The sequence below is a fragment of the Podarcis vaucheri genome (assembly GCF_965113315.1).
Source record: "Podarcis vaucheri genome assembly, chromosome: 10".
Lineage (NCBI taxonomy): Eukaryota > Metazoa > Chordata > Lepidosauria > Squamata > Lacertidae > Podarcis > Podarcis vaucheri.
Window position 1 is genome coordinate 17037508 of NC_138748.1, and position 23916 is coordinate 17061423.

Consider the following 23916-nt stretch of genomic DNA (forward strand, 5'->3'; position numbering starts at 1 on the left):
AATTGTTTTTTAGCTGTACTTTTAGACTGGCCACCTGCATGGAGACAGGCCACACCAAAAACCTGATTCCAACACAGGTTGAAAGAGAACCAAGCCTGATCAGCAGCATCTCCTGAAGAGATTGAGGGGAGTAGCAAACTTAGATGGTTGGGTTTTATAGGGCAAGGTTTGCCAGTACCTCCAACAGCACCCACAAAAGAAAAGATCCCCTCAAAACTCCACGAGAGCCTGCTTTCTCTTCCTGCTCGGTTTCTGTTTGACCAGACTCAGCCTTTCCTACATTGAATTATGACCCTTAAAACATGGCAGATGATGCCCCTCCCCCCCCCGTGATGGGGCAGCGGATGAGGCAGGAGGAATGCCCACTCTATTTTGTGGTCCTGTCTCTTTCCCTGCTCTTTCCGATGTGGCAGCCATTTTGTGTTACGCAACACACACTCCATGGCAGCCATTTTGTGACTGGCACCCACAGGGATGCCAACTTGAATAAAAAATTGGGGGGGGGGCAGGTAAACGTCACCCTGCATAATGTGGTGTGCACACACCTTTGAATGGCAATGGCCATCAACTGGGGGGAGGGAGCTCTTATGTATTGAAGTGCTCACCCTGGCCACCAGGGGTATTGTGTATATAGTTTTCACTCAGGTCCACGTCAGTTAATTTAGGCGGGAAATCCTGGGGTGTTGTTGTTACAATGTTGACAGCCGGCTGCCTATAAAAGCAGGCGGGCTGAGCTGTTCAGTTCAGTTCAGTTCAGTTCAGTTCCAGCTTACTTATAAAGAACTACTTAGATAAATCTCTGTGTCGTCTGCTTTGTCAACCCACTACTTGATAGGAGCCCTCTCATATATTTTATTGGGGGGGGGGAATGAAGCGACCTCGGCCCCTAGGAGTTGGCTCCTATGGGTGCCCGTGGTGATTTTCTTCAAAATTCCAGCTGCGCCAACTGGTCCCAAATGGTTGGCGACCCCTGTATGTAGATTCAGGTTGGTCTTGATTAGTCGATGGGGTGATCTGCCAGTATGCAGGCTGAGGTATTATTGGGCCGTATTCTGCTTTGGCGTCACCTTTGCACTGCAGCACTTAAGCAGCATTTATGCTGTGAAACAGAGCAGCTATTTCACAACCCTCCCCTCACCCTCAGTAAGTCTATTGCATTTTCATTGCTGGGAAGATGTGGTTTGACTGTTGGAGCAGGCATTGTCAGGGGAGGCTGTCTAGTGTGTTGGGTGTTAAAAAGTAATTTGACCACTGCCAGAGGCGGCTCTTTGGCCGTAAAGCTTGTTTAAAGTTCATCTAAGTGTGGCAAACATTCCTCTCTGCACTTTCATGGGTTTTGGAGAAGAAGGGGACCTGCAGTAATAAAATAGAAAACAAGATGTAAAGTCTAGCTTCTGCAGCATAGCATTTTGTGAGCAAACAAGTCCTGGAATAAACAGGATGCGTTAACATCTCTCGCAGATTTTTTTTGTCCCTGTTGCCGAGCGTTTGTTTTCTTCAAAATTCAAATCACACTTTAGGCAGGGACACTTTTGCCATGTGGAAGCTTAAAACTTTTACATCTCCATTTGATGCACATCTGTTGCAAAAATTGCAGGCGAGGACTCGGGAATGAGAAATGCAGAATGATTTTGGCCATTTGTAAAAGTCGAAAACCAACTGGATTTATTGTTTGGCCTCTCTCTGCATTGCTACACCTGGGAAACATCTAGTGTAGGAACGTGTGCCATTCTGGAAATGGGGGACAAGCTGATCAGTGCTATATCTCACTTTAAGACCTTGCAGAACAAAACAGCCTAATCGTGACGGCCAACTGAAAAACAGTCAGCTCCTGTGCCTTTTTGCTACCCTCTGATGAGGTCCAGCTCGCCTACCAACCTCTCTCTGCTAAACGAATATTACAGGAAAGCAGATCAGGGCAGGTCTGTCTGGAGAATTCCTCAAGACCAGCACTCACTACATAAGTTGATAATCTGAAATTTTGTACAGTCCAGGTGTCCTGAATTTCCACGGACAGTCCTGGAATTACACAAGCCATCCCAGCTTCTGATTTGATCCCAGAATGTCCTTATTTCCCCTGCCAGTGCCACTCCTGCCACAATTAGAGAAGAGGGTGAGCTGGTGCTTATTCTGAACGGTGGTGGTGAGGGAGCATCCTCTTGACTCTGCATGGTTGCTGCTGCTGCCTCCCCACAACCGTGGGCAGTTCATGGCAGCCTCTGGAGAACAGGCAAGAAGAGTTTGGATTTGATATTCAGCTCTATCACTACCCAAAGGAGTCGCAAAGCGGCTAACATTCTCCTTTCCCTTCCTGCCCCCACAACAAACACTCTGTGAGGTGAGTGAGGCTGAGAGACTTTGAGAAGTGTGACTAGCCCAAGGTCACCCAGCAGCTGCATGTGGAGGAGCGGGGAAGCGAACCCAGTTCACCAGATTACGAGACTATCGCTCTTAACCACTACACCACACAGGCAAGGAGGAGACGAGGCTGCTGCCACAACCCCATGTGATGCACCAGCTCTGAGGGGCAGGCAGAGGGCAGGGTCACTCTGGCCAGGGACAAAGGGGGAGCAGAGTGGAGCATGAGGAGTCTTGATAATTTATTTTAAAAATGTTTGGTGAGTCCATGTCTAATCTTGCCCCTTTCTAAAATATATTCATTGGTGTGCATTTTTCTTTTTATAATTTGACCAAACCGGTCCTTAAAGACCTACATTATGTCTCCGAGCACAATTCAAAGTGTTGGTGCTGACCTTTAGAACCCTAAATGGCCTCAGCCCAGTATACCTGAAGGAGCATCTCCACACCCATTGTTCAGCCCCAGACACTGGAGTCCAGATCCGAGGGCCTTCTGGCAGTTCCTTCCCTGCGAGATGTGAGGTTACAGGGAACCAGGCAGAGGGCCTTCTCGGTAGTGGCGCCTGCCCTGTGGAACACCCTCCCATCAGATGTCAAGGAAACAAACTACTATTTGCCTTTAGAAGACATCTGAAGGCAGCTTTTAATGTTTGAAGTTTTATTCTGTGTTTAGTGTTCTTTTGGGAGCCGCCCAGATCGTAACTGTCAACCTTTCCCTTTTCTTGTGAGGAATCCTATTCGGAATAAAGGAATTTCCCTTAAAAAAAGGGAAACGTTGACAGCTATGCCCAGATGGGCAGGGTATACATAATAAAAAATATATTATTAAAATATAATTGGGATTATGAGGTTTTCTCAGAAGAGTGGAGAGTGCTGTGTCCCTGACAGGAAATGTTCTGCAGGAGGTGGGGGGGGGAGTAAATGCAGGGTTGAGAAGGTCAGTTGGGGAGGGCAGAAATGTCCCTATTTTCAAATTTGGAATGTTGGAGGGTGTGAAATTTGTCGATAAAAGAACATGCAAACATATTCACAAATAGTTCCAAAGGTTAGTCTTGCTAAGCAAAGCTCCCTCTCAGATGTGCACGTATCTTTTGACATTGATCTTTTCAGAGAGATGTTGGCAAGATACGCTTGCTCTCACTTCCTGGATCTGTGAAATCTTGCCATTCCTACTGCAGATGCAGTCCTTAATGTAAAACCCATTTCCGGGGGAAATATATATATTAAGGTTGCTGGCGATTCCCAGCAATGTATCATGCTGAGAGTTCCTTGAGGTGCAGTTATCTTTATTGTTATGGAATAGAGGAGGACACACGTGGATTATTTTGGCCACTAAGGCCCCTTTTAATGGCTATATATATCTGCCAGGGCAATTAACACATCACATTGTAGTCTCTCTAGCTTTATTAGAATTAACAAAGTGATCCTATGGAGGGGTGAAGATTGCTTGGTGGAGAGGCTGCCAGTTCATAAGCCCTGCCAGCTCACACCAGCCAAGGTTTTTAAAGCATTGATTTAAGCCAAGCACGTGAATGTGAAAAGATAGTTTCTCCCAGTTTCTCATTTTGTTCTAGCCTTACATTAAGGTCCTCATATTTCTGCATCAGTCTTGGGGAGGGGAAATTTACATTCTCATGGAAATCTGCCAGATTTTAGTGCACATTTCCCCCAATATACATGTTAGTTGTTGTTTTTTAAATACATGTTTATTAAATTTTCACTTTAAACAACAAACAATAAATTTCCATATTCATCTACACAACTCATTTTCCACAGCTCTGCTGAGCAATGACTTCCCTCCCTCCCGGCCACAGGCTTTCTTTTTCAATCTACATCTCACAGTTTCCTCTCCTTTCCACAAATCCATGTCGTAAGATTTATTTCAGTCCTGCTAATGTCTTCAAACTCCTACAGTTATTACTTATGTGGTCAATAAATTTACTCCAATCTCTTTGGAATTTTGATTCTTCCTGGTTTCAGATCTTGCAGGTCAGTTTTGCCAGTTCCGCATAATCCATCATCTTCGTATGCCACTCCTCCAACGTTGGTAACTCCTGTAATTTCCACTTTTGGGCTAATAATGTTCTCGCCGCAGTCATTGCATACATAAATAGTCTTTGATCTGCATTTTGCAATTTGCAGTGGGGGTGGGCCAATATACACGTTAGTTAATGCAATTTTGCCTGGTGTACACATTTTTGCACGTAATTTCCCTAGCACAATGCGTTTTAGGTGTTGTTTTTCATGACTATATGCATTTGATCGGGTTGGAGAACTGCAAACGCCAAATTCAGAAGAGTGCAAATTTCAAAGAATAGCTGTGCCTCATTTTGCACATTACTTCTGAAAGTGAGAATCAGGTAGGTTCGCATTAAAATCTGAATGGAACCATATTTCTCCCCCATCCATAGCATAGGTGCATCTAATGAAGTTGGAGAGCCATCTGCCGTAGATGTGTTAGCTGAGATTCCTACATTGCAGTTGGTTGGCCTAGATGACTCTTGGGTCCCTTCCAACTCTACAGTTCTATGATTCAATAATAATAATAATAATAATAATAATAATAATAATAATAATAATAATAATATATTTGTAGCCCACCCTCCCCAGCCAAAACCGGGCTCAGGGCGGCTAACACCAAATATTGTTGTTGTTTAGTCATCTAGTCATGTCTGACTCTTCATGACCCCCTGGCCCAGAGCACGCCAGGCACTCCTGTCTTCCACTGCCTCCCGCAGTTTGGTCAAACTCATGCTGGTAGCTTCGAGAACACTATCCAACCATCTCGTCCTCTGTCATCCCCTTCTCCTTGTGCCCTCCATCTTTCCCAACATCAGGGTCTTTTCCAGGAAGTCTTCTCTTCTCATGAGGTGGCCAAAGTATTGGAGTCTCAGCTTCAGGATCTGTCCTTCCAGTGAGCACTCAGGGCTGATTTCCTTCAGAATAGATAGGTTTGATCTTCTTGCAGTCCATGGGACTCTCAAGAGTCTCCTCCAGCACCAAAATTCAAAAGTATCAATTCTTCGGCGATCAGCCTTCTTTATGCTCCAGCTCTCACTTCCATACATCAGTACTGGGAAAACCATAGCTTTAACTATACGGACCTTTGTTGGCAAGGTGATGTCTCTGTCTAGGTTTGTCATTGCTTTTCTCCCAAGAAGCAGGCCTCTTTTAATTTCGTGGCTGCTGTCACAATCTGCAGTGATCATGGAGCCCAAGAAAGTAAAATCTCTCACTGCCTCCATTTCTTCCCCTTCTATTTGCCAGGAGGTGATGGGACCAGTGGCCATGATCTTCGTTTTTTTGATGTTGCGCTTCAGACCATATTTTGCGCCCTCCTCTTTCACCCTCATTAAAAGGTTCTTTAATTCCTCCTCACTTTCTGCCATCAATGTTGTGTCATCTGCATATCTGAGGCTGTTGATATTTCTTCTGGCAATCTTAATTCTGGTTTGGGATTCATCCAGCCCAGTCAAACAATTGGTTAAAATACAGTTCTAAATCACATTTAAAATCAGAATAAAATTAAGTGGGAGTCCACAAATCACAATTGTAGGGGTAAGGAAATGTTCACCAGGAAATGAATAACTTACCCTCAGAGTCCATGCTCAGCAAATTCTTTCTCATGGCCTGGTTTGATTGGGAGACTAGCAAAGCAAGGCACAAACTGGCAACAAGTTCCTGCAGCAACTTTGTCCTCACATCTCCCCAAACAGAACCGGACTGGAAAACTTCAGCCATACCATCAAGACTCATTCAGTTCCACATCTGTCAATGTGATACTCCATCATCTGTCAGAAATACCTGTCTACTCTGTCTATGTTGATCAACAGGGCAGGCTTTATGCAGGATCCTAATATGAATGCACGCAGGCCAGACATTTTTAAAAAAGATAATATTCAGAAAACTGTGACATGGCATTTTGCTGCCAGCCTTGACATCACCATCATTCAACAACAGCATCTGAAAAGAGAGCTCTAGCATGAAGCCACAGAATTGGCATTCATTAGCATTTTTTATATGATGGAACTGGGGTTCAGAAGAGACTTTGGCCAAATTCTCAACTAACACTTAAAGTGCTATGATACCACTTTAAAGTTATGGTTCTCCATCCCAATAATTCTGCGAGTTCTGGTTTGCTTAGACATTTCACTGATTTTATACATTTCATTAATTTTACAATCATTTTGACATTTCAAAACTTGACTTCCTCCTCTTTCTGCGGTTCCTCAAATTTATATTTAATATCTTCTGCATATTCAAATTACCGTAACCTAATTTGCTCATTTATTCATCTTCTTAAAATATATACTCTTATGAAACTGCAGGCTCTTACAATAATCCTGCCAATGTTTTTATCTGTTTACAGTTTATCTGTAAATATTCAATAAACCATTTCCATTCTTTTATTTAAAAAAGTTTGTTATCTTGATTTCTTATTCTTCCAGTAAGTTTTGCCATTTCTTCATATTCTATAAGTTTTTGTATCCATTCTTCCTTTGCTGGGACTTCTGCTTCTTTCCATTTTTGGGCAAGTAATATTCTTGCCACTGTAGTAGCATACATGAATAAGTTTCAATACAATTTAGGTAGTTCTGTCCCTATAATTCCAAATTTTTTTGAGAATTACAGAGCTACAATTTCCAGAGCTGTTTAATAATCAATACCTCTGCCCGAGGAACTCGAAGAACTGTCACCCTGTGAGTGGAATAGTAGGGTCTCCCAACGACTCTCAGCACCTTTAACAAACTCCCAGAATTCTTTGGGGGAAGCCATGATTGTTTAAAGTTCTATCATAGTGTCTTAAATATAAGGTGTGAATGTGACCTAGGGGTTAGTCTGGCTTTGAGGGGTGGGAAGCATTGTCCCACTCTAAGTATTTCAGTATTGATTTTGCAAGGACTATTTTGTCAGAAAAAGCTCAGAATGTGTCACACTGACTGCATTCTCCCTGCATGTATAAACTTAATATGGAAAGGTAAAGGTAAAGGATCACTGACAATTAAGTCCAGTCACAGACGACTCTGGGGTTGCGGCGCTCATCTCGCTTTACAGGTTGAGGGAGCCGGCGTTTTGTCCGCACACAGTTTTTTCAGGTCATGTGGCCAGCATGACTAAGCCACTTCTGGAGCAATGGGACTCCGAAACCAGAGCAGTACATGGAAATGCCATCTTCCTGCCACAGTGGTACCTATTTATCTACTTGCACTGGTGTGCTTTCGAACTGCTAGGTTGGCAGGAGCTGGGACAGAGCAACCAGAGCTCACCCCATCATGGGGATTTGAACTGCCAACTTTCTGATCAGCAAGCCCAAGAGGTGCAGTGGTCCGGCTAGGCTAGGACCCTTTTCCTCTAGACTTACGTATGGAGGGGATCTAGAAGCACCCAGATGTGAGCACACATACCCAGTCTGAAGTGGTGCAGTTCATGCAGAGGTTAACTTTCCTCAATGGAAATCAGAGCAGAGTATTTCTGAAAGGCTCAGACAGCAAACATGAGGATATTTCCATGTATTTTGCTCCATGCATCACTACAGTTTTCAAAGATATAAAAAGGGACGATATTTTTTTTAAAAAAAACAACTGCAGAAATATTGAGACGGCTTGGTAGAAAAGTTTTTTGTGGTTTCAGATATCTGAGGCCACAGAATTACTGTTCACCTCACCAGATGGATGACCTGCTCAAATTATGTTGGAGTGAGGAACATAAAAGGCTTTCCAGCCTTATGACAGCTCATATCTGACCTCCTAAGGCTTTTGCCCCAGACAGCAGAGCTGCCATGTGGTAACTTATCTATGGCCAGCTGTTCTGGGAGAAAGAGGTGGCTGGGAGAGTTCTATTATTATTATTTCCATAGCCCTAGATGATTTTCAGGGGATTTGAGAGGGATGCCACATATGCCAGGAATTATTGCCTCAGAATCCCCAAAAGCCAAGCCAAAGATTTAAGATTTCTTTCCAACACGTTCATCAGATCTGTTCAGGCCTCTTCCCCTCCATGCAAATATTTTTGCATGTGGGATGATTTACTATTCAAACCAGCTGAGGCTAACTAGCTGCAGTTGCCATCTGGCCAACTTTAACCCAGCCTGAAATGGGCTGTGTGTGTTTGTTTTAAATCTTCTGGCTGCATCTTTTTTAAACATAGGCAGAAGAGACAACCTATCTGTAGCTCATAAACACTGCTTATGACGCATGTGAGCATGGCCGGATTTAGGTTTGATGAGGCCCTAAGCTACTAAAGGTAATGGGGCCTTTTATATGTCCAGCTGTCCTTGTAAACAACCAATTGTCACTGTTTTTGTGTGTTGAATGTATGCTATATGGTAATTTATGGACCTCATAGGTATCTAAAGCCATTCACACATAACAAAATATGTATTTTATCAAAGTGCATCCAGGTTTTTTCCTTTACATTTTTTTGGGGGCCCCAAGAGAATGGGGCCCTAAGTTATAGCTTGTTTAGCTTATATGTAAATCCGTTGAAAAGGAAAAGGAAAATGAGCAGATCAGCTTCTTTCCAAACCTTCTGCACAATAAATCAGTGGGATGGATTCACATACCTCAGGTGTGGTTCTCCAGGTGGTGCCAAACTACAACTCCCATCATAACTGGCAGTTGGCTGTGCCTGCTGAGGCTGATAGGAATTGCTGTTCAGTGAAACCTTGAAAGCCAAAGGTTTCCCGCAACTGATATACCTGCTTTGGGGCAAGTTCAGTCTTGTTGTTGGCATCTGTCTGGTGTGCGCCTCCAGGAATGAAGTCAAACTACTGTCCTAGCATCACCAAAGTGACCTCTCCAGAGCGCAAGCCTGGGCAATTTGTATGGAGGTCTTGGGATGTCCAGACAACATGACAGCCCCCCCACCTTGCTGATGTGGTCCAAAGGAAGCAGACCAATATATTTGGCACCAGATTGTCTGCAGGAGTTGATGGAAGGAGACATACAAAGTGCCATCCAACCATCTTAGGGACTCCGCTCTTGATTTTTGCAGGGCTGTCAGCCAGTGCCCCCGAACAGTAAAAAATGAAATCAATTGAAAAGACTTTAAAACATGAGATAGACAAGGGTCCTTGATGCCACCAAGGGGAGTGCCTGAAGGTCTCATGGGGTTCATGGATGCCATGATGGGGGTCCCAGGTATATAAAATGAACTAGTCTACATATCCTGTCCATATTTGAAGTGAACTGTCTGTACTGCTATAAACCAATGCAAGCTAAAGCACTTTGCCCCCCTCCACATGTGATTTAGGGTCATCCTGCCAGCTTAGAAGTACAGACCAGTCACAGAATATGAGGAAACCTTTATAAGAGGTGAGGATTACAGGGAGACCTGCAATTAGAGAGGCCAATAAAATTCCAGTTTAGTTTGCTCAGACAAGTTTTCCATTCTACGAAATGTGGCTCTTTGCACCTTCTAAGAGCAAAAGGTAGAAGGCAAAAATATATTTGTGCATTTGGCTCATAACTATTATTACTATAGGGTTCCTCACCATTTCAGTGGAATTGTCTGTGCAAGGAACCTGTATAAATAATTCCTCTGAAAGCATGGGGAAGCTGAGCCTAATAATGACTTGCTCAAGAAGATGAGCAGGAAGTCAGCCAGAAAACCTGTATTCCCTGTCTGTTCTGTGATGCCACCCAGGAACCTATAGCTATCTCTGGGTATATCTCTACAGAGGGACAAAACTGCATTGTGCAAGGCTATTCTTGAGCAAATGTGAGTTTCATTAACGTGCAAGCACAACGCTAGATTATGCAGAGATATAGGGAATGCTATTCCAGGAATGTCTCCCAAGCATTCGCCTGAAAGTCTCAGCAGAGCTACATGCATGCAAGTTCCTGTGTATAGTTCAGGAACTATAGAAAAATCAGTATCTCTCATTGCTTGTACAGTTTTATTTGAAAAGACTCAGTTTCATATCCTGGAAATAGGAACAGGGCTTGCAGTCCAAATCCATCTCCCCTGAATTCTCTGAAGGTCTATCTGCTCACCCAGGAACAATTTCACTACACTTCCAGGCCACTAAAAGTTTGTGCATTTCAGTGCAGATGCCTGAAATCTTCATGCACAAGCTTTTTGTACACCCCATGCTTTAGATTCTTTGTTTTCATTCCCCATGATTGCAAATTACTATCTAATAAAAGAGTCCTCTCTAGGTTTCCAAGAACTGAACCATAGCAAAAGGAACCCATTCATTTTCTATTCTGTTTTGACACTCCAAAATTAATGCTGCTGTATCAAAATTATACAGAGAAACCTGTTACACAATACATTGCTGAGTTCATTCATTGTGACAGCAAGTAAAACAGCTCTGGAGAGAGAAAAGAGCAGTGTGATCTAGGTTACAGTCTCTGCTTTGCATAAGCAAGATTTTTCCCCTCTTTGGTGCCAACTTGTTTGCACAATAGCTCAAATTGGTACAGACAGCCCATTAGATTTTTCATATCACCAGGCTAATAGGAATCTAACTTTAGAAACCTTCTTATAATCTGGGGGATGGGGAATGAATAGTTTAGTGTAGACATTTTCATTACCTGTTGACAATTTATACTAGCCACAGAAATGTGATCCTCTAAAAAAATATTTTGAAGGCAACAATCTCTTTATTTTCCTACATTCTGCTCTAGCTGGCTGCTTGGGTTGGCCTATACCAGGAATGGAAATGTTCTATGAATGATAGGCTGTGATTTCATTCCCACGTCCCGAAGCACATTACAGGTTTAGCACTGGGAGACTAATGCAACAACAAACCATGTAGCAACAAATTGTTACAAGGAAAAAAATACTATTACAAGAACAAACACTTCCTCCTTCCATTCTGCCTTTCTTTGAACATAAGGGGAGGAGTTTAGAAGGTTCTGGTTCTTGTTTGTGGTAAACCATAGACTGCTATTTTGTTCAAAGTGACAAACTATGGTTTCCACTAACTTTTCCATAGTTTGCCTTCAAAACCAGATTCCAAACCATGGTTTGATCCTGATTTGACTCCTAGCTTGAGGGTGACCAAAGGTTAGCACAAACCACAGTTTCTGGCATTCTGATGAAATGGCAAATTAGGAGGCGAACTAAATCACTCAAACATGAAGGAAGGGAAAGAGGAAGAAGGAACTATTTGAGCTCAAGCCTTGCTGCTAATCATTCTTGGAATAGTAAACCATGGCTTGTCTTTATGTTTGAATTTAGTGTGATTTCCCAAAGTAACTTAGTTAAGCAAAGCCATTTCTTTTAGTGTAATTCTACGTACATATGTACATGAGTATATAATTTTTCAACCAGCACACTAGAGATATTTCCTTTGGAGGGATGCAGATAATCACTAAACACATGCATCTATTACCATGACTAAGAAAACATAGATTGGACATTCTCATTGCAAAATGCTTTCTCTTTCACCTTCTTCAGATATTCTGATGGTAGCCAAAGCTATGAGTTACAGCTATGAGTGATAATATAGGAAGAGCCAAAATGTTGCATAGAGATCCCACAGAAGCCTTGGGCAAAAGACATGTTTGCTGCCGATGGCACAACCACCACCCACATTAATCAGAAGATACCAGTAAGACATGTAACAAAGTGTTGCAGTGTACCTCTGAACAAGGAAGGATTCAAAGAGTTTCCTCTGTGCCAGTAAGAGAGCAGGAGTATCTGCTTGACCTGGTGCCCGGGTTCAGATAACCTCACAAAGCAGGGAATGGGCTCCCCATGTTGTAAGGGTGTTTGAGGTTGGGTGGCAGCGAGGAAGATTTCCCCATAATTCTTTGAGTTGCGGAATCTGCTCTGGTCTCAGGTAGCCAAAGTTCTACAAGGGCAGTCACTTTCTATCTTTTGTGTGTTTGACCACTTATGGTGGCTTGAATTTTATCTACTTCTTCATAACTGAGGGTTCTCCCTAGTATGTTGTGCCTTGTATGACACTGACTTTCATCTCATAGTGACTGGCACAGGCCACTCAAGTTCAGTGCTGGAGTAATGTTGACATACCCTCCCGTATTTCTCCAATGAAAATAGAGACCTCCCCTCCGACATTTCTCCAGTGAAAACAGGGATGCCCTATTCCATACCCTCCAACATTTCTCTGACAAAAATAGGGGCACTCGCGGGTGGCACTGTGGGTTAAACCACATAGCCTAGGACTTGCTGATCAGAAGATCGGTGGTTTGAATCCCCGCGACGGGGTGAGCTCCCGTTGTTTGGTCCCTGCTCCTGCCAACCTAGCAGTTCGAAAGCACGTCAAAGTGCAAGTAGATAAATCGGTACTGCTCCGGCGGGAAGGTAAACGGCGTTTTCGTGCGCTGCTCTGGTTCGCCAGAAGTGTCTTAGTCATGCTGGCCACATGACCCGGAAGCTGTACGCCTGCTCCCTCGGCCAATAAAGCGAGATGAGCGCCGCAACCCCAGAGTCGGCCACGACTGGACCTAATGGTCAGGGGTCCCTTTACCTTTACCTTAAGGACCAGCAGGACATTCCGGGATCAAATCAGAAACTGGGATGGCTTCTGTAAATCCAGGATTGTCCCTGGAAAATAGGGACACTTGGGAGCTTCCGGGGTTGGCGCGATCTGGGAATGGCGGATTCCCTCCGAGCTCCGGAGGGAATCGGCTCAGCGGGGGACGGGTCTTTGCCGTGCCGGCGACACGGGGACCCTTAAAACCGCAGGCGCGGAAGCCTGCGGACTGAAGACTCGGTGGGTGCCTTAAGCGCCCCCCCCTGATTCGCAAAGAGCCTTTTTAAAGGCTGCGGAGGGGATACGGGGGGCGGCGTGGCACTGAGAGTCCATCGCTACCCCCGCTGAGCGAAGCCGCGAGCCATGACCGGAGAGCGCTGACTTCCTTCCTTGAAATTCGGCCGAAAAGAACAACCCGTGAGTAAATTGGAATCGGACTCTAAGATTTTCCTATTTGAATTTGAGACGATCGGGGGGTGTGCTAAAAGGAAGTCCGCACCCCCCCCCCTTGCAGACGAACTAAAGCAACGACGTACGAACTAAGCTGGAGAGTTTACCCTGCAAAGGGTGAGTTTAAAAGGACTGTAACTCCCAAGATTGGGCAAAAAAAAAGTAATTTTGTGCAGGAGAGTGAAGTTTTGGAGGTTTCTTCTTTTTGCTGTAAACAACCCTCCCCCCCGGGCCCGGGAGCATCCTATTTGGAAGCCTGTAAGCACAGAATTTGAAAGCTGTCAAAGCTGTCAAGTAGACAGTCTACAGGAAAAAATTGCTACATAAGACCCCTCTGGAATAAAAGGTGTTACAATTGAACTTAAATTGTTGGAAATAAAGTAATAAAAATAAGAAAGAGGATTGTTGGAGAAAACAACGTTAAGTAATCAGATTCCCCCTAGGGGGAACTCTGTGGAACTACAATGGCTGTGGATGGAAAGATACTGGAGCAAATCGAAAGGATGTTTCAACTGGTGGGAACCTTACAAGAGCATACTTCGGAAATGAGTAAACATATGATGACCTTGACTACTGAAATAAGTAGTCCTGCTGATTGTAAGGAGGATTGGAAGGAGAAAGAACCCACAGCTGAACTTGAAATGATAATCAAAGAAAAGGAGACAAAACAAGAGAAAGAGAAAGTAAAGTTAAATGTTGACCAGAATCTGACATCTGTGGAATACAAGCAAGGAGACTATTGGATTGAATCTACTACAAACCTACGAAAGATGCAAAAGATGAAAGTGGAGGCCCTGGAAGCTTATGGAATGCAAGAATTTAAAATAAAGAAATATAATTGGGGCCTCCACATTGACTTTGACTCTGACTATGATTTGAAAGATCTATGCCTTGTGGAAATTCTTCAGCAGTTCTACTTAAGAGACTATGGATGGATTGTGATAGACCTCTTTCGAGATTTGATGCCTGACACAAAGGATTACCAACAAGACCGGCGGAGAGGGACTGTGATAGACTTGAGAGCCTCGGACGTGTGGGACCCAGGCTAAGAACTGACATTGTGGACTTGTATTGGGAAGGGACGCAAACCGGGGATGGGAGGGAGGGAAAGATGTAATTTTAACAACACTCAGGACAATGGAAATTAATCAATAGGACCGATATTAAAGACAAAATGGGAAATCGAGGGAAGGGAACTGAGGTCCAACTTAGAACAACTGTTTTTATTTTTAAAAGGGCTATTATTGAGAAGGTTAGGAGGTTGAGAAACGACAATTTGCTGATATAACTTTGGGAATAGGGATGCAAGGGAGGGGGTGGGGGGAAGTCAGAGACCAGGGTTATGAAAATAAGTGTTTTTTCTGAAACTTTATATTCTTTTTGTTTTGTGTCTTTTTTGTCTGTTTGTTTTTCTGTTTGTTTGTCTATAAAAAATGTGAAAACCCAATAAAAATTTTATTAAAAAAAAAAGGAAAATAGGGACACTTGGAGGAGCTGCGTTGAATATTTCTCACATAGAATAACTAATTTTATTTTGATAGGAATCTTAAACACTTTTGCCTTTATCCATAGATATGAAAGATCTGGGAATCAAGTGACCAATTCAGGCAAATATAACTAGTAGCAATGACTTTCAACCCGGATGATTTTAAAAGAGGATTAGACAAATTCATGGGAGGACAGGCAGGCAGTGGCGACTAACCCTGGCTCAGTGCTAGCTGCACCAGCAGAAAAAGGGTAGAGGATAAATTGACAAAACTACCGCGCAAGTGTTGGCAGCAAACGTGTAAAACTTGGAGTGCCAGCTTCACCCTCTACAATATGATCAGGGGATGTTAAATATTGTCAAGTATCAAAGTCAAACAACAAACTGAAATATCATCAGATGTGCTATTGCTATGAAATATTCAGTGAATATCCTGCAAATGTTTGAAGATGCAGAGAACATCTGGCAAATGTTTGACATCCTCGTTTGCAGAGAGAATTTGGGGAAGCAAATTCATTACAGCTGTGGGTTGGGAGAGCGTAACATGAAAAGTGACTGTAGGTGTTTTTCGGTTCACACCAAAACTGAGGGAATGGCGTTTAAATACTGCCAGCAATGGCTGGATCTACGCCGACCTGTTTAACGTTATTTCCCATTATTAGAATATTATTAGATATGTTGTTCTAAAACATCACAGGGCATACTTGTTAAATAAAACGTCTTTTACCTTTTCCCTCCTGTCAAATGTACCCAGGTAAGATCCTCCCCCTATTGTGTGGGCAGGGTGGTCTCTCCCCCTACCTGGCCTGATCACCTTGGCAACGCCTCCCTAGGCGGGATTGGGCAACTGGCTGAGGTAGGCGGAGACTTCCAGGTATCCCACCTGGGGAAGGCGAAGCCAAGCCTGTGCTAATGGTGCCGCATAGGGTCCTGGGGGGGGGGGACTGCGCACGACCACACAAAGGGCGCCCCCCCGTTTAGTGTGGGGAGTGGTCATTCCCATTATTAGAATAATATTAGATATGTTGTTCTAAAACCTCACAGGGCATGTTGTTGTTTAGTTGTTTAGTCGTGTCCGACTTTTCATGACCCCATGGACCAGAGCACGCCAGGCACTTCTGTCTTCCACTGCCTCCCGCAGTTTAGTCAAACTCATGCTGGTATCTTCGAGAACACTGTGCAACCATCTTGTCCTCTGTCGTCCCCTTCTCCTTGTGCCCTCCATCTTTCAGGGTCATTTCCAGGGAGTCTTCTCTTCTCATGAGGTGGCCAAAGTATTGGAGCCTCAGCTTCACGGTCTGTCCTTCCAGTGAGCACTCAGGGCTGATTTCCTTAAGAATGGATAGCTTTGATCTTCTTGCAGTCCATGGGACTCTCAAGAGTCTCCTCCAGCACCATAATTCAAAAGCATCAATTCTTCAGCGATCAGCCTTCTTTATGCTCCAGCTCTCACTTCCATACATCACTACTGGGAAAACCATGGCTTTAACTATACGGACCTTTGTTGGCAAGGTGATGTCTCTGCTTTTTAAGATGCTGTCTAGGTTTGTCATTCCTTTTCTCGCAAGGAGCAGGCGTCTTTTAATTTCATGACTGCTGTCACCATCTGGAGCCCAAAAAAGTAAAATCTCTCACTGCCTCCATTTCTTTCCCTTCTATTTGCCAGGAGGTGATGGGACCAGTGGCCATGATCTTCATTTTTTTTAAGGGCATACTTGTTAATTAAAATGTTTTTTACCTTTCCCCTCCCATCAAATGTAAGTAATACCTGGCCGCCCCATTTCCCAAAACACTGTTTCTTTCCCTGCTGCTGGTCGCTGTTTGCTCTGCTCCACCCTCTGGTGTTACATTTTAATCCTCCCTCCCTCCCTGCTCGAATACCATGGGGGGGGGTCAGAGTTTGAATGCAGTAAAGAAAGGTAAAACACTACATAGGGACATATGAGCAGTGTTTCACCGCTACAGTCATGCCTCAGGTTAAATATGCTTCAGGTTGATCATTTTCAAGGAATGCATTACTTCCGGGTTTCGCTCCTCGCGCATGCGCAGATGCTCAAAATGATGTCATGCGCATGCGCAGATGCGGGTTGCGTTCACTTCAGGATGCGAACAGGGCTCCGGAACGGATCCCGTTCGCATCCAGAGGTACCACTATATAGCTGCATAAAACAATTAACAACAACAATTTACAGTGGTAACTTGGGTTAAGTACTTAATTCGTTCCAGAGGTCCGTTCTTAACCTGAAACTGTTCTTAACCTGAAGCACCACTTTAGCTAATGGGGCCTGCAGCTGCCGCCGCACTGTGGGGGCACGATTTCTGTTCTTATCCTGAAGCAAAGTTCTTAACCTGAAGCACTATTTCTGGGTTAGCAGAGTGTGTAACCTGAAGCGTATGTAACCCGAGGTACCACTGTATTACTTTCCCCAGCCACTCTGGGTGGCTTCCAACAGGAGGTTAAAAATACATTAAAATATCAGTCATTAAGCATTAAATTTATTAAGCATTAAACGATAAAAAGCAAGGTAATAACGCATTGTGCATGTAAAAAGTAGGGCGTCATGTGTCCATGTACATTAGCAAAACCATTCCTTAACCCCTCCTTAACGTTAAAAACCATGAGTGTAGACCCACCATATATTCAGTGAAAACATTGTGGCTTGGATACATGCTGAAGGAACTGCATGACTGTGTAAAACAGTGAGCGTAGAATCGCCCAGAATGCCACAACATGAGGAAGGGACTTTGGGTTGATGCTTGTGGCATCATTCAGAGCCCTTAATACACTGCAGGATAAAAGAACCTGTCCACCCCCAATATTGTTAGACTAAAACTTCCAACATCCTTGGCCCATGACCTTTCTGGATGGGGATCACGGAAGTTGGCAGTATGTGTCTGAATATCAGTTGTTGGGAGAGTTCTCTTGTTCTCAGGTCCTGCATATGGGTTTCATATAGTCACTGTGAGAGCAGGATACTGGACTAGAAGGACCATTGGCCTGATCCAGCAGGTGACAACAACAACAACAACAACAACAACAACAACAACAACAACAACAATTTATTATTTACACCCCGCCCATCTGGCTGGGTCTCCAGCCACTCTGGGCGGCTTCCAACGAAATATTAAAATACAATAACCTATTAAACATTAAAAGCTTCCCTAAACAGGGCTGCCTTCAGATGTCTTCTAAAAATCTGGTAGTTGTTTATTTCTTTGACATCTGGTGGGAGGGCATTCCATAGGGTGGGCGCCAATACCGAGAAGGACCTCTGCCTGGTTCCCTGTAACTTGGCTTCTCGTAGCGAGGGAACTGCCAGAAGGCCCTTGGCACTGGACCTCAGTGTCCGGGCACTTATGTTCTTACATTGAAATCCAAAATCATCTGAAAGACCACTCGTACGATCTGTCCTGAGCAGGACTGGTCAGGTTAAGATGCTAATCCTATTAGCCTCGCACTTGTCTGGGTCATTGCAAATGACTGCAGCACAAGGAAATGGCTACCCTGGCTGAAATGGGCACTTAATCAGATTAATTAACTTTTTCACTTCCCACTGCTTTGTGTTCTCATTGTAGTACATTTTCTTCAGAGGAGCACGAGAAGTTCAGCAGTACAAAAGAAAATTACATCAGCGGCTATGGTTGGCAAATAGTCGTGGGTCAGTGAGGTTGCATGTTTGCAGGGTAATTAAAATCTGGATCAGCTGGCAGGCTGATCCAAAGTTTGATGACTGGAGCACAACTGATTCTGCAATGTATGACTGAGGGTGGGGAGAGTGGACTAGCAAGATGAGGAAACTGAAATCAGCTGACTGGCATCTCCTTTAGTTTGGGGTACTTGCCAGGGATGGTTTGTACAGTTTCTTTTTCCTTTTCTAGTTGTCGAACAAGATACCTAGGCAACAAATCTACGTGACTCCCGCATTTAAAAACTGCAAAGCGTGAAGCGTTTCAAGGATTGAAATCCGATATAATAATTAATTGTACAGAGGGCATGCTTCAGGGGACTGATAAGAGTTATAGTTCAGCAGCATCTGCAGGACCAAATGTTCCCCACTCCTTATTAAGGCATGTCCAAAAACTTTGTCAGACTCTTCTTCAGGTTGGATCAAACATAAATACGAAGTGGGCTGTGGCCTTCTGGGTCAAGTGCAATGGAGTGCATGTGTGTGTTTCTTGGGGCATGGTAGGAAAAACCCCCTCAGAGCATGCCATGGCGTTGTTTCAGAAATGTCAAAAATGTCATTTCAGAATTAGAACAGAAAGTTCCCTTTCACGACTCCAGAGAATTTCTGCATTGGGATGGGACTGTGATACAGTACTACCTCGGGTTAAGTACTTAATTCGTTCCGGAGGTCCGAACTTAACCTGAAACTGTTCTTAACCTGAAGCACCACTTTAGCTAATGGGGCCTCCTGCTGCTGCCACGCCACCGGAGCACGATCTCTGTTCTCATCCTGAAGCAAAGTTCTTAACCTGAAGCACTATTTCTGGGTTAGCGGAGTCTGTAACCTGAAGCGTATGTAACCTGAAGCATATGTAACCCGAGGTACCACTGTATATGTGTGGAAGGGGCCCATGCCACAAGTTTGTGTTGTCTGAGTCCCTAAACTATGACTCTCATCATCTCTGACCATTGTCCATACTGGCTGAGTACAACAACATCTGGAGGACCACAGATTAGCCCAGGGTTTCCCAAACTTGGGTCTCCAGTTGTTTGTGGACTACAGCTCCCATCACTCCTGACCATGGGTCCTGGAAGCTAGGGATGATAGGAGTTGTAGTCCAAAAACAGCTGAAGACCCAGGTTTGGGAAACCCTGGGTTAGCGGGTCCAGTTTCATAGGCTGGCTCCAGGTCTGAGGGGGTCTTAAGCAATGTGTCCCTCTCCTCTTCTGTCAGTTGGCTGTGGTGAGCAGGAACATTCCTGGCTGTAGTGACAGTATTCCAAGCAGTGTTGGACACCTGGGCTTAGCCACCATTTGATTTCCTGGCAACTCCTAAGAGGTTGAGCGTGTTGTGGGAAATGGTGACTCAATTCAGCTGCAGGAAGAGGGCAGAATAATGGGGCTTCACCTCCAGGAGGCCCTGGGTGCTGATGCCACTCCTATGCTTTCATCATAGCAAGACGATTCCTGCACATCATGGGGATATTTTTATTGACTCAGCATTTCTGCCATCATAGCATGCTTCATACATTACTCAGACAGCTGAACTCTGCACTCCCCAGGCTACAGTTAAAAATGGGAACTGTCAACAGGCAGCAGGGTGAGAAAACACATATAGACATGGGAAGCAGCTAAAGACTGCCACATTATTATTTTTCATAGATAAAAAAGTGCAGAATCGCACACACCGGCCAGTTTCTGTTTTGACTTGAAATGTTCATTTTGCACTTCTCAGAAGTACATAAAGGCAAGAAGAGGGCAGGAGGAGCTCTGGCCTGTAATGGCGCCCACCTGAGAGGTCCTGTGACTGCACTCCGGCACAGGTCACAACACTGTTGTGGTTCAGAGGCATCCAAGAACACTGTGCTTAAATTATCCCTTTCTCACCGCTCACAGTAAGGAGGAACACCGGTATGGTGCTATCAGAGTACGAAGCAAGAGTTCTGAACATTTACATTTCAGTTTACTTTCCACTGTACTTCTGAATTTAACCAAAGTAGCTTTGAAACTTGAACAACCCCCTCACGAAGTTTCAGGACTCAGAATACATGCCCCACCCAACTTGTCTGCAGGCTTCAAGAAAGGGCAGGGTGAAGAAGAAGGCTTCTCAACAGGGCCTGGGTGAGTTCCTAGATCTCCTCCTGGTATAACAGAAGAATAAAAAAAGAGTGCAGTCAGAATAGAAAGTGTTTCATATCTTCACTGGGAAAGGCACCTCTTATCTAATGGTAAGACACTAAAACAATCAAGAGCTATATTTATTTTTAACTTGGCTTGACTGAAGGCTCTGTTGCAAAGGCTAAAGGTGATAGTTTGGAGAAATATTAATCAGACACTTCTACTTAAGGTTCGATCTCTCTTTTCCCTTTTGGTTTATGGTTTCCACAGAAAAGAAGAGCCTGTAGCCCACCACCATGAAGATCATCAAAACACTCTTGGTCTACCGACGTTTTCTTCTCATCGTCTTCACTCCCCTCCTGCTTCTCCCATTGCCTCTCGTCATCAGAACCAAAGTAAGTGAATAATAACTGCTGCCCTACATCTTTATGTTTCCAAAGCCTCACTGAAATGTTTCATCTTCCTCTCAGTTATTTTTTTCCTCAGATTGGTCTCTTCACAAAACTCTGCTGCGCGATACAGATTGAAAGTGATTTTAAAAAAAATCACAGAGAATCTTCCGCAAAGTCTTCCTGATGTGTTCTTAGCAGATAAAATGGATAGGCTGTCACCCAGACAGTTTTAAATATTTTAAACATTTCACTTCCGTACCAAACCCTGGGCACTGTCAGGAGTATAGCTCTAGTGTGCTTTGTCATTATAGATATGTACAAGGTGTCAAGAAGATCTATCTTTTAATTGCCTTTTTAATTTGAGATGGAGAATCTGTGGCTAGCTTTATGGGAGATATAATTTCAGTAATGACAGTTACTTGCCGCAGTATTTGGAGAACTGGAACAAGAGAGGGAATGTCAACATTCCCAGCTGAATGGAATGAAATAATTGATAGGCTGATAATCAGTTACGTTCTTGCTATCATTTGCTCCATTGCTCTGCATTATACATTTAAACCGGTGTCATACCAGTTTAAAAAATTGTGAGGGGCACATGACAGTTGTGCTGCCAACAGATTAAGATCAATGTGTGTGGCAGCTTCCACATAGCAAGTAGTCATGAATCTTTTGTGTCTTTTAATAAAGGATCCTGTACTTGCACGTAAATTCAGTATTCTACATTAAAGGCCTTCGTGTTGACTAATCACAGAAGGCCAAAGTGAGCAGAAATTCATTATTTCTTTGTCACCGGAGAAACATGGCCTTTTATCTTGCTGCCTCATCAAGACGTATGTCAGAAGTTAATGGTATTAATGGGTGAAGTATTGACTCCACAAAAGGCAAAGACAAAACTCTCGTTGATTTCAATGGATCTGCCGCCTTTCATCTTCTTCAGAAATGGTGCCAATTTTGATGTCAGTGTACTTTCACAGAGCTACTCTGCCTACAAACACACAGAATTGTATCCCCCCCCCGCTCCCCGCCCCTCATTTAGGGAGGAAACAAAACTCTTGTTACTATTGTGTGGTTTCTTGTCCTCATTCAAGGTCATGTTCAAAGGAAGTATTTCTTTTCAGAACAGAGAATAATAGAATCTATGCAGATTCAAAGATGAACCTATGACATCCAATTGATTCCATCCTCTGTTGTAGCTCACACCACTTATAGATAGATACCTGTCCTCCAGCATCAGTATGTGATATGTATTGTCTGGCACTAAGATACACACCACTGGAAAGCAATATTTATTTTTAAAGGTATGTGATAGTTGTCCAGCAGCACGCATGCTGATCTATACACAGACCAGCATACTTTGAAAATCAACACACATCCTGCTTTAACATGATAATGCACATCTAAATCTGTGTGAAGCAGAGAATCCAATTCTATATTTGGGGGAAACTGGTGTTGTTACGTTGTTTGTGTCTCCAGCCACTGATTGAAATCATCTTAAGTCGAAAGAAAATATGACTTAGATGCTGTTGACAGGCTAAGCATGGATGCTTACAAATGGCAGCCACACCTAGGCTGGAGTTAAAACGTTTGGGTCTTTTTAGGTTACCCAAAAGATGGAAATTGGCAGGCATTTACATACAATATAGTGAATGAAAATCGGGGTTCTTAAATGCACAGGGGAGCCTACACAAGTAGTGGAAGCTCCCTGCTACAGATGGTCACCTCCCAAGTCATGGAGGACAACCAGGAATGCGACAGGAGAAATGGGATGGATATTCTAATCCTTGTACCATGTGATGGAGGAACAGAGAGAGCCAGAGAGCAAGTTTCTATTAAAGGGGGCTACTGTGAGCAGAACACTGGCCATTCTTGTCCATTAGAAAGTTTTTCCCATTCTGTTTCTGATTGTGGCAGAGCACAGGGGAAATGAATGATGAGATTTGTAAAATGGATGACGTCCAAGCAAATTCACCCTTAGCATTACTGGTCAGTACAGCAAAGTTATGGTTCATAGAATCCCAGTGTCGTTGCCTTACAACTCAACACATGAAAGTGTGTAGCAGATTTCAGGGCTGGTCACTGTTTGGCCACTCTCTAGAATTATGTGTGGATGATTACAAAGGAAAGGGAATGATTTTGAAACCTGTGAGACTCCAGCATCTCACAGCATGGCTATAGCTGACTTTGACTTCACATCTAGGACAAGATTTGAAATAAGTTCACAGATGGCCTTTCTGTGTTCTCCTTTTTCTTCTTTGGCCATGTAAATGTGTGAGAATGTGGTTGAATATGAAAAGATTTGATGAAATAAATCACAAGCAATAAAAGTTAGAGGTGAATAAACTTCTCTTGTTTACAGCCTTGTTGAAATGTAGCCCTGCCTAAGAGATGGATAATATAGTTTCAGGCACAGAGAACTAACTCTGCTCAATCAGTTATTTTAATGACTAATCCCGTTGTTAAACTTCCCACCACCATAGCATATGTGCAATATGATCCTTTGAGGCATCCTTCAAATGGTGAAGAGAGACTGGCTACAGAACCTTTAATATGTATATAATGTGTCTCGGCTTTGTCTTGCTTGCAGTTGGCTTCTGACTTTAATGATAGCTCGAGCTGGGCAATAACATCTTCTTTGTGGTTATTACTGCATGGCAAAATCTATTCCGGATGACTCAGAACATTAAAAAGTAGGCAGAGCTGTCCGTCCCAAGCTATTGCTCCATCACACTCATGCCACACAGCTGTGGAGAAATCAGTTTCCCAGGATGTTAAACAGCTCTTGGAAGCCAGGTGATGAGTTAAACAGCTCTTGGAAAGATACATCATTAGAAAGGCGATGATCAGATAGAAAATGTTGCAACCCATAAGGTTGCAGACCACAACCAATTATGATCCCAGCTTGAAGAAGAAGCTCCCAGGTGACTGTGGGTGTAAATCATGGTTTCCTGAAAGTGGGCCTCCAGCTGTTTTTGGACTACAACTCCCATCACTCCTAGCT

At 43.6% G+C, this 23916-nt stretch overlaps 1 protein-coding gene and 1 long non-coding RNA gene across 2 annotated transcripts in view; one reads left to right on the forward strand and one right to left on the reverse strand.

Moving 5' to 3' along the window:
- LOC309541781 overlaps nucleotides 1-23916 on the reverse strand; it is a 575734-nt gene that overhangs the window by 174018 nt on the left and 377800 nt on the right. The gene's annotated exons all lie outside the window — the stretch shown is intronic.
- The window catches only part of SLC13A1 (solute carrier family 13 member 1), a 90763-nt gene that overhangs the window by 17441 nt on the left and 49406 nt on the right, over nucleotides 1-23916 (forward strand). The window contains exon 2 of the mRNA XM_082239698.1: nucleotides 20797-20921. Coding sequence (XP_082095824.1) covers nucleotides 20823-20921 — 99 coding nt within the window. The 5' untranslated portion in view covers nucleotides 20797-20822. The remainder of the gene's footprint in view (nucleotides 1-20796; nucleotides 20922-23916) is intronic.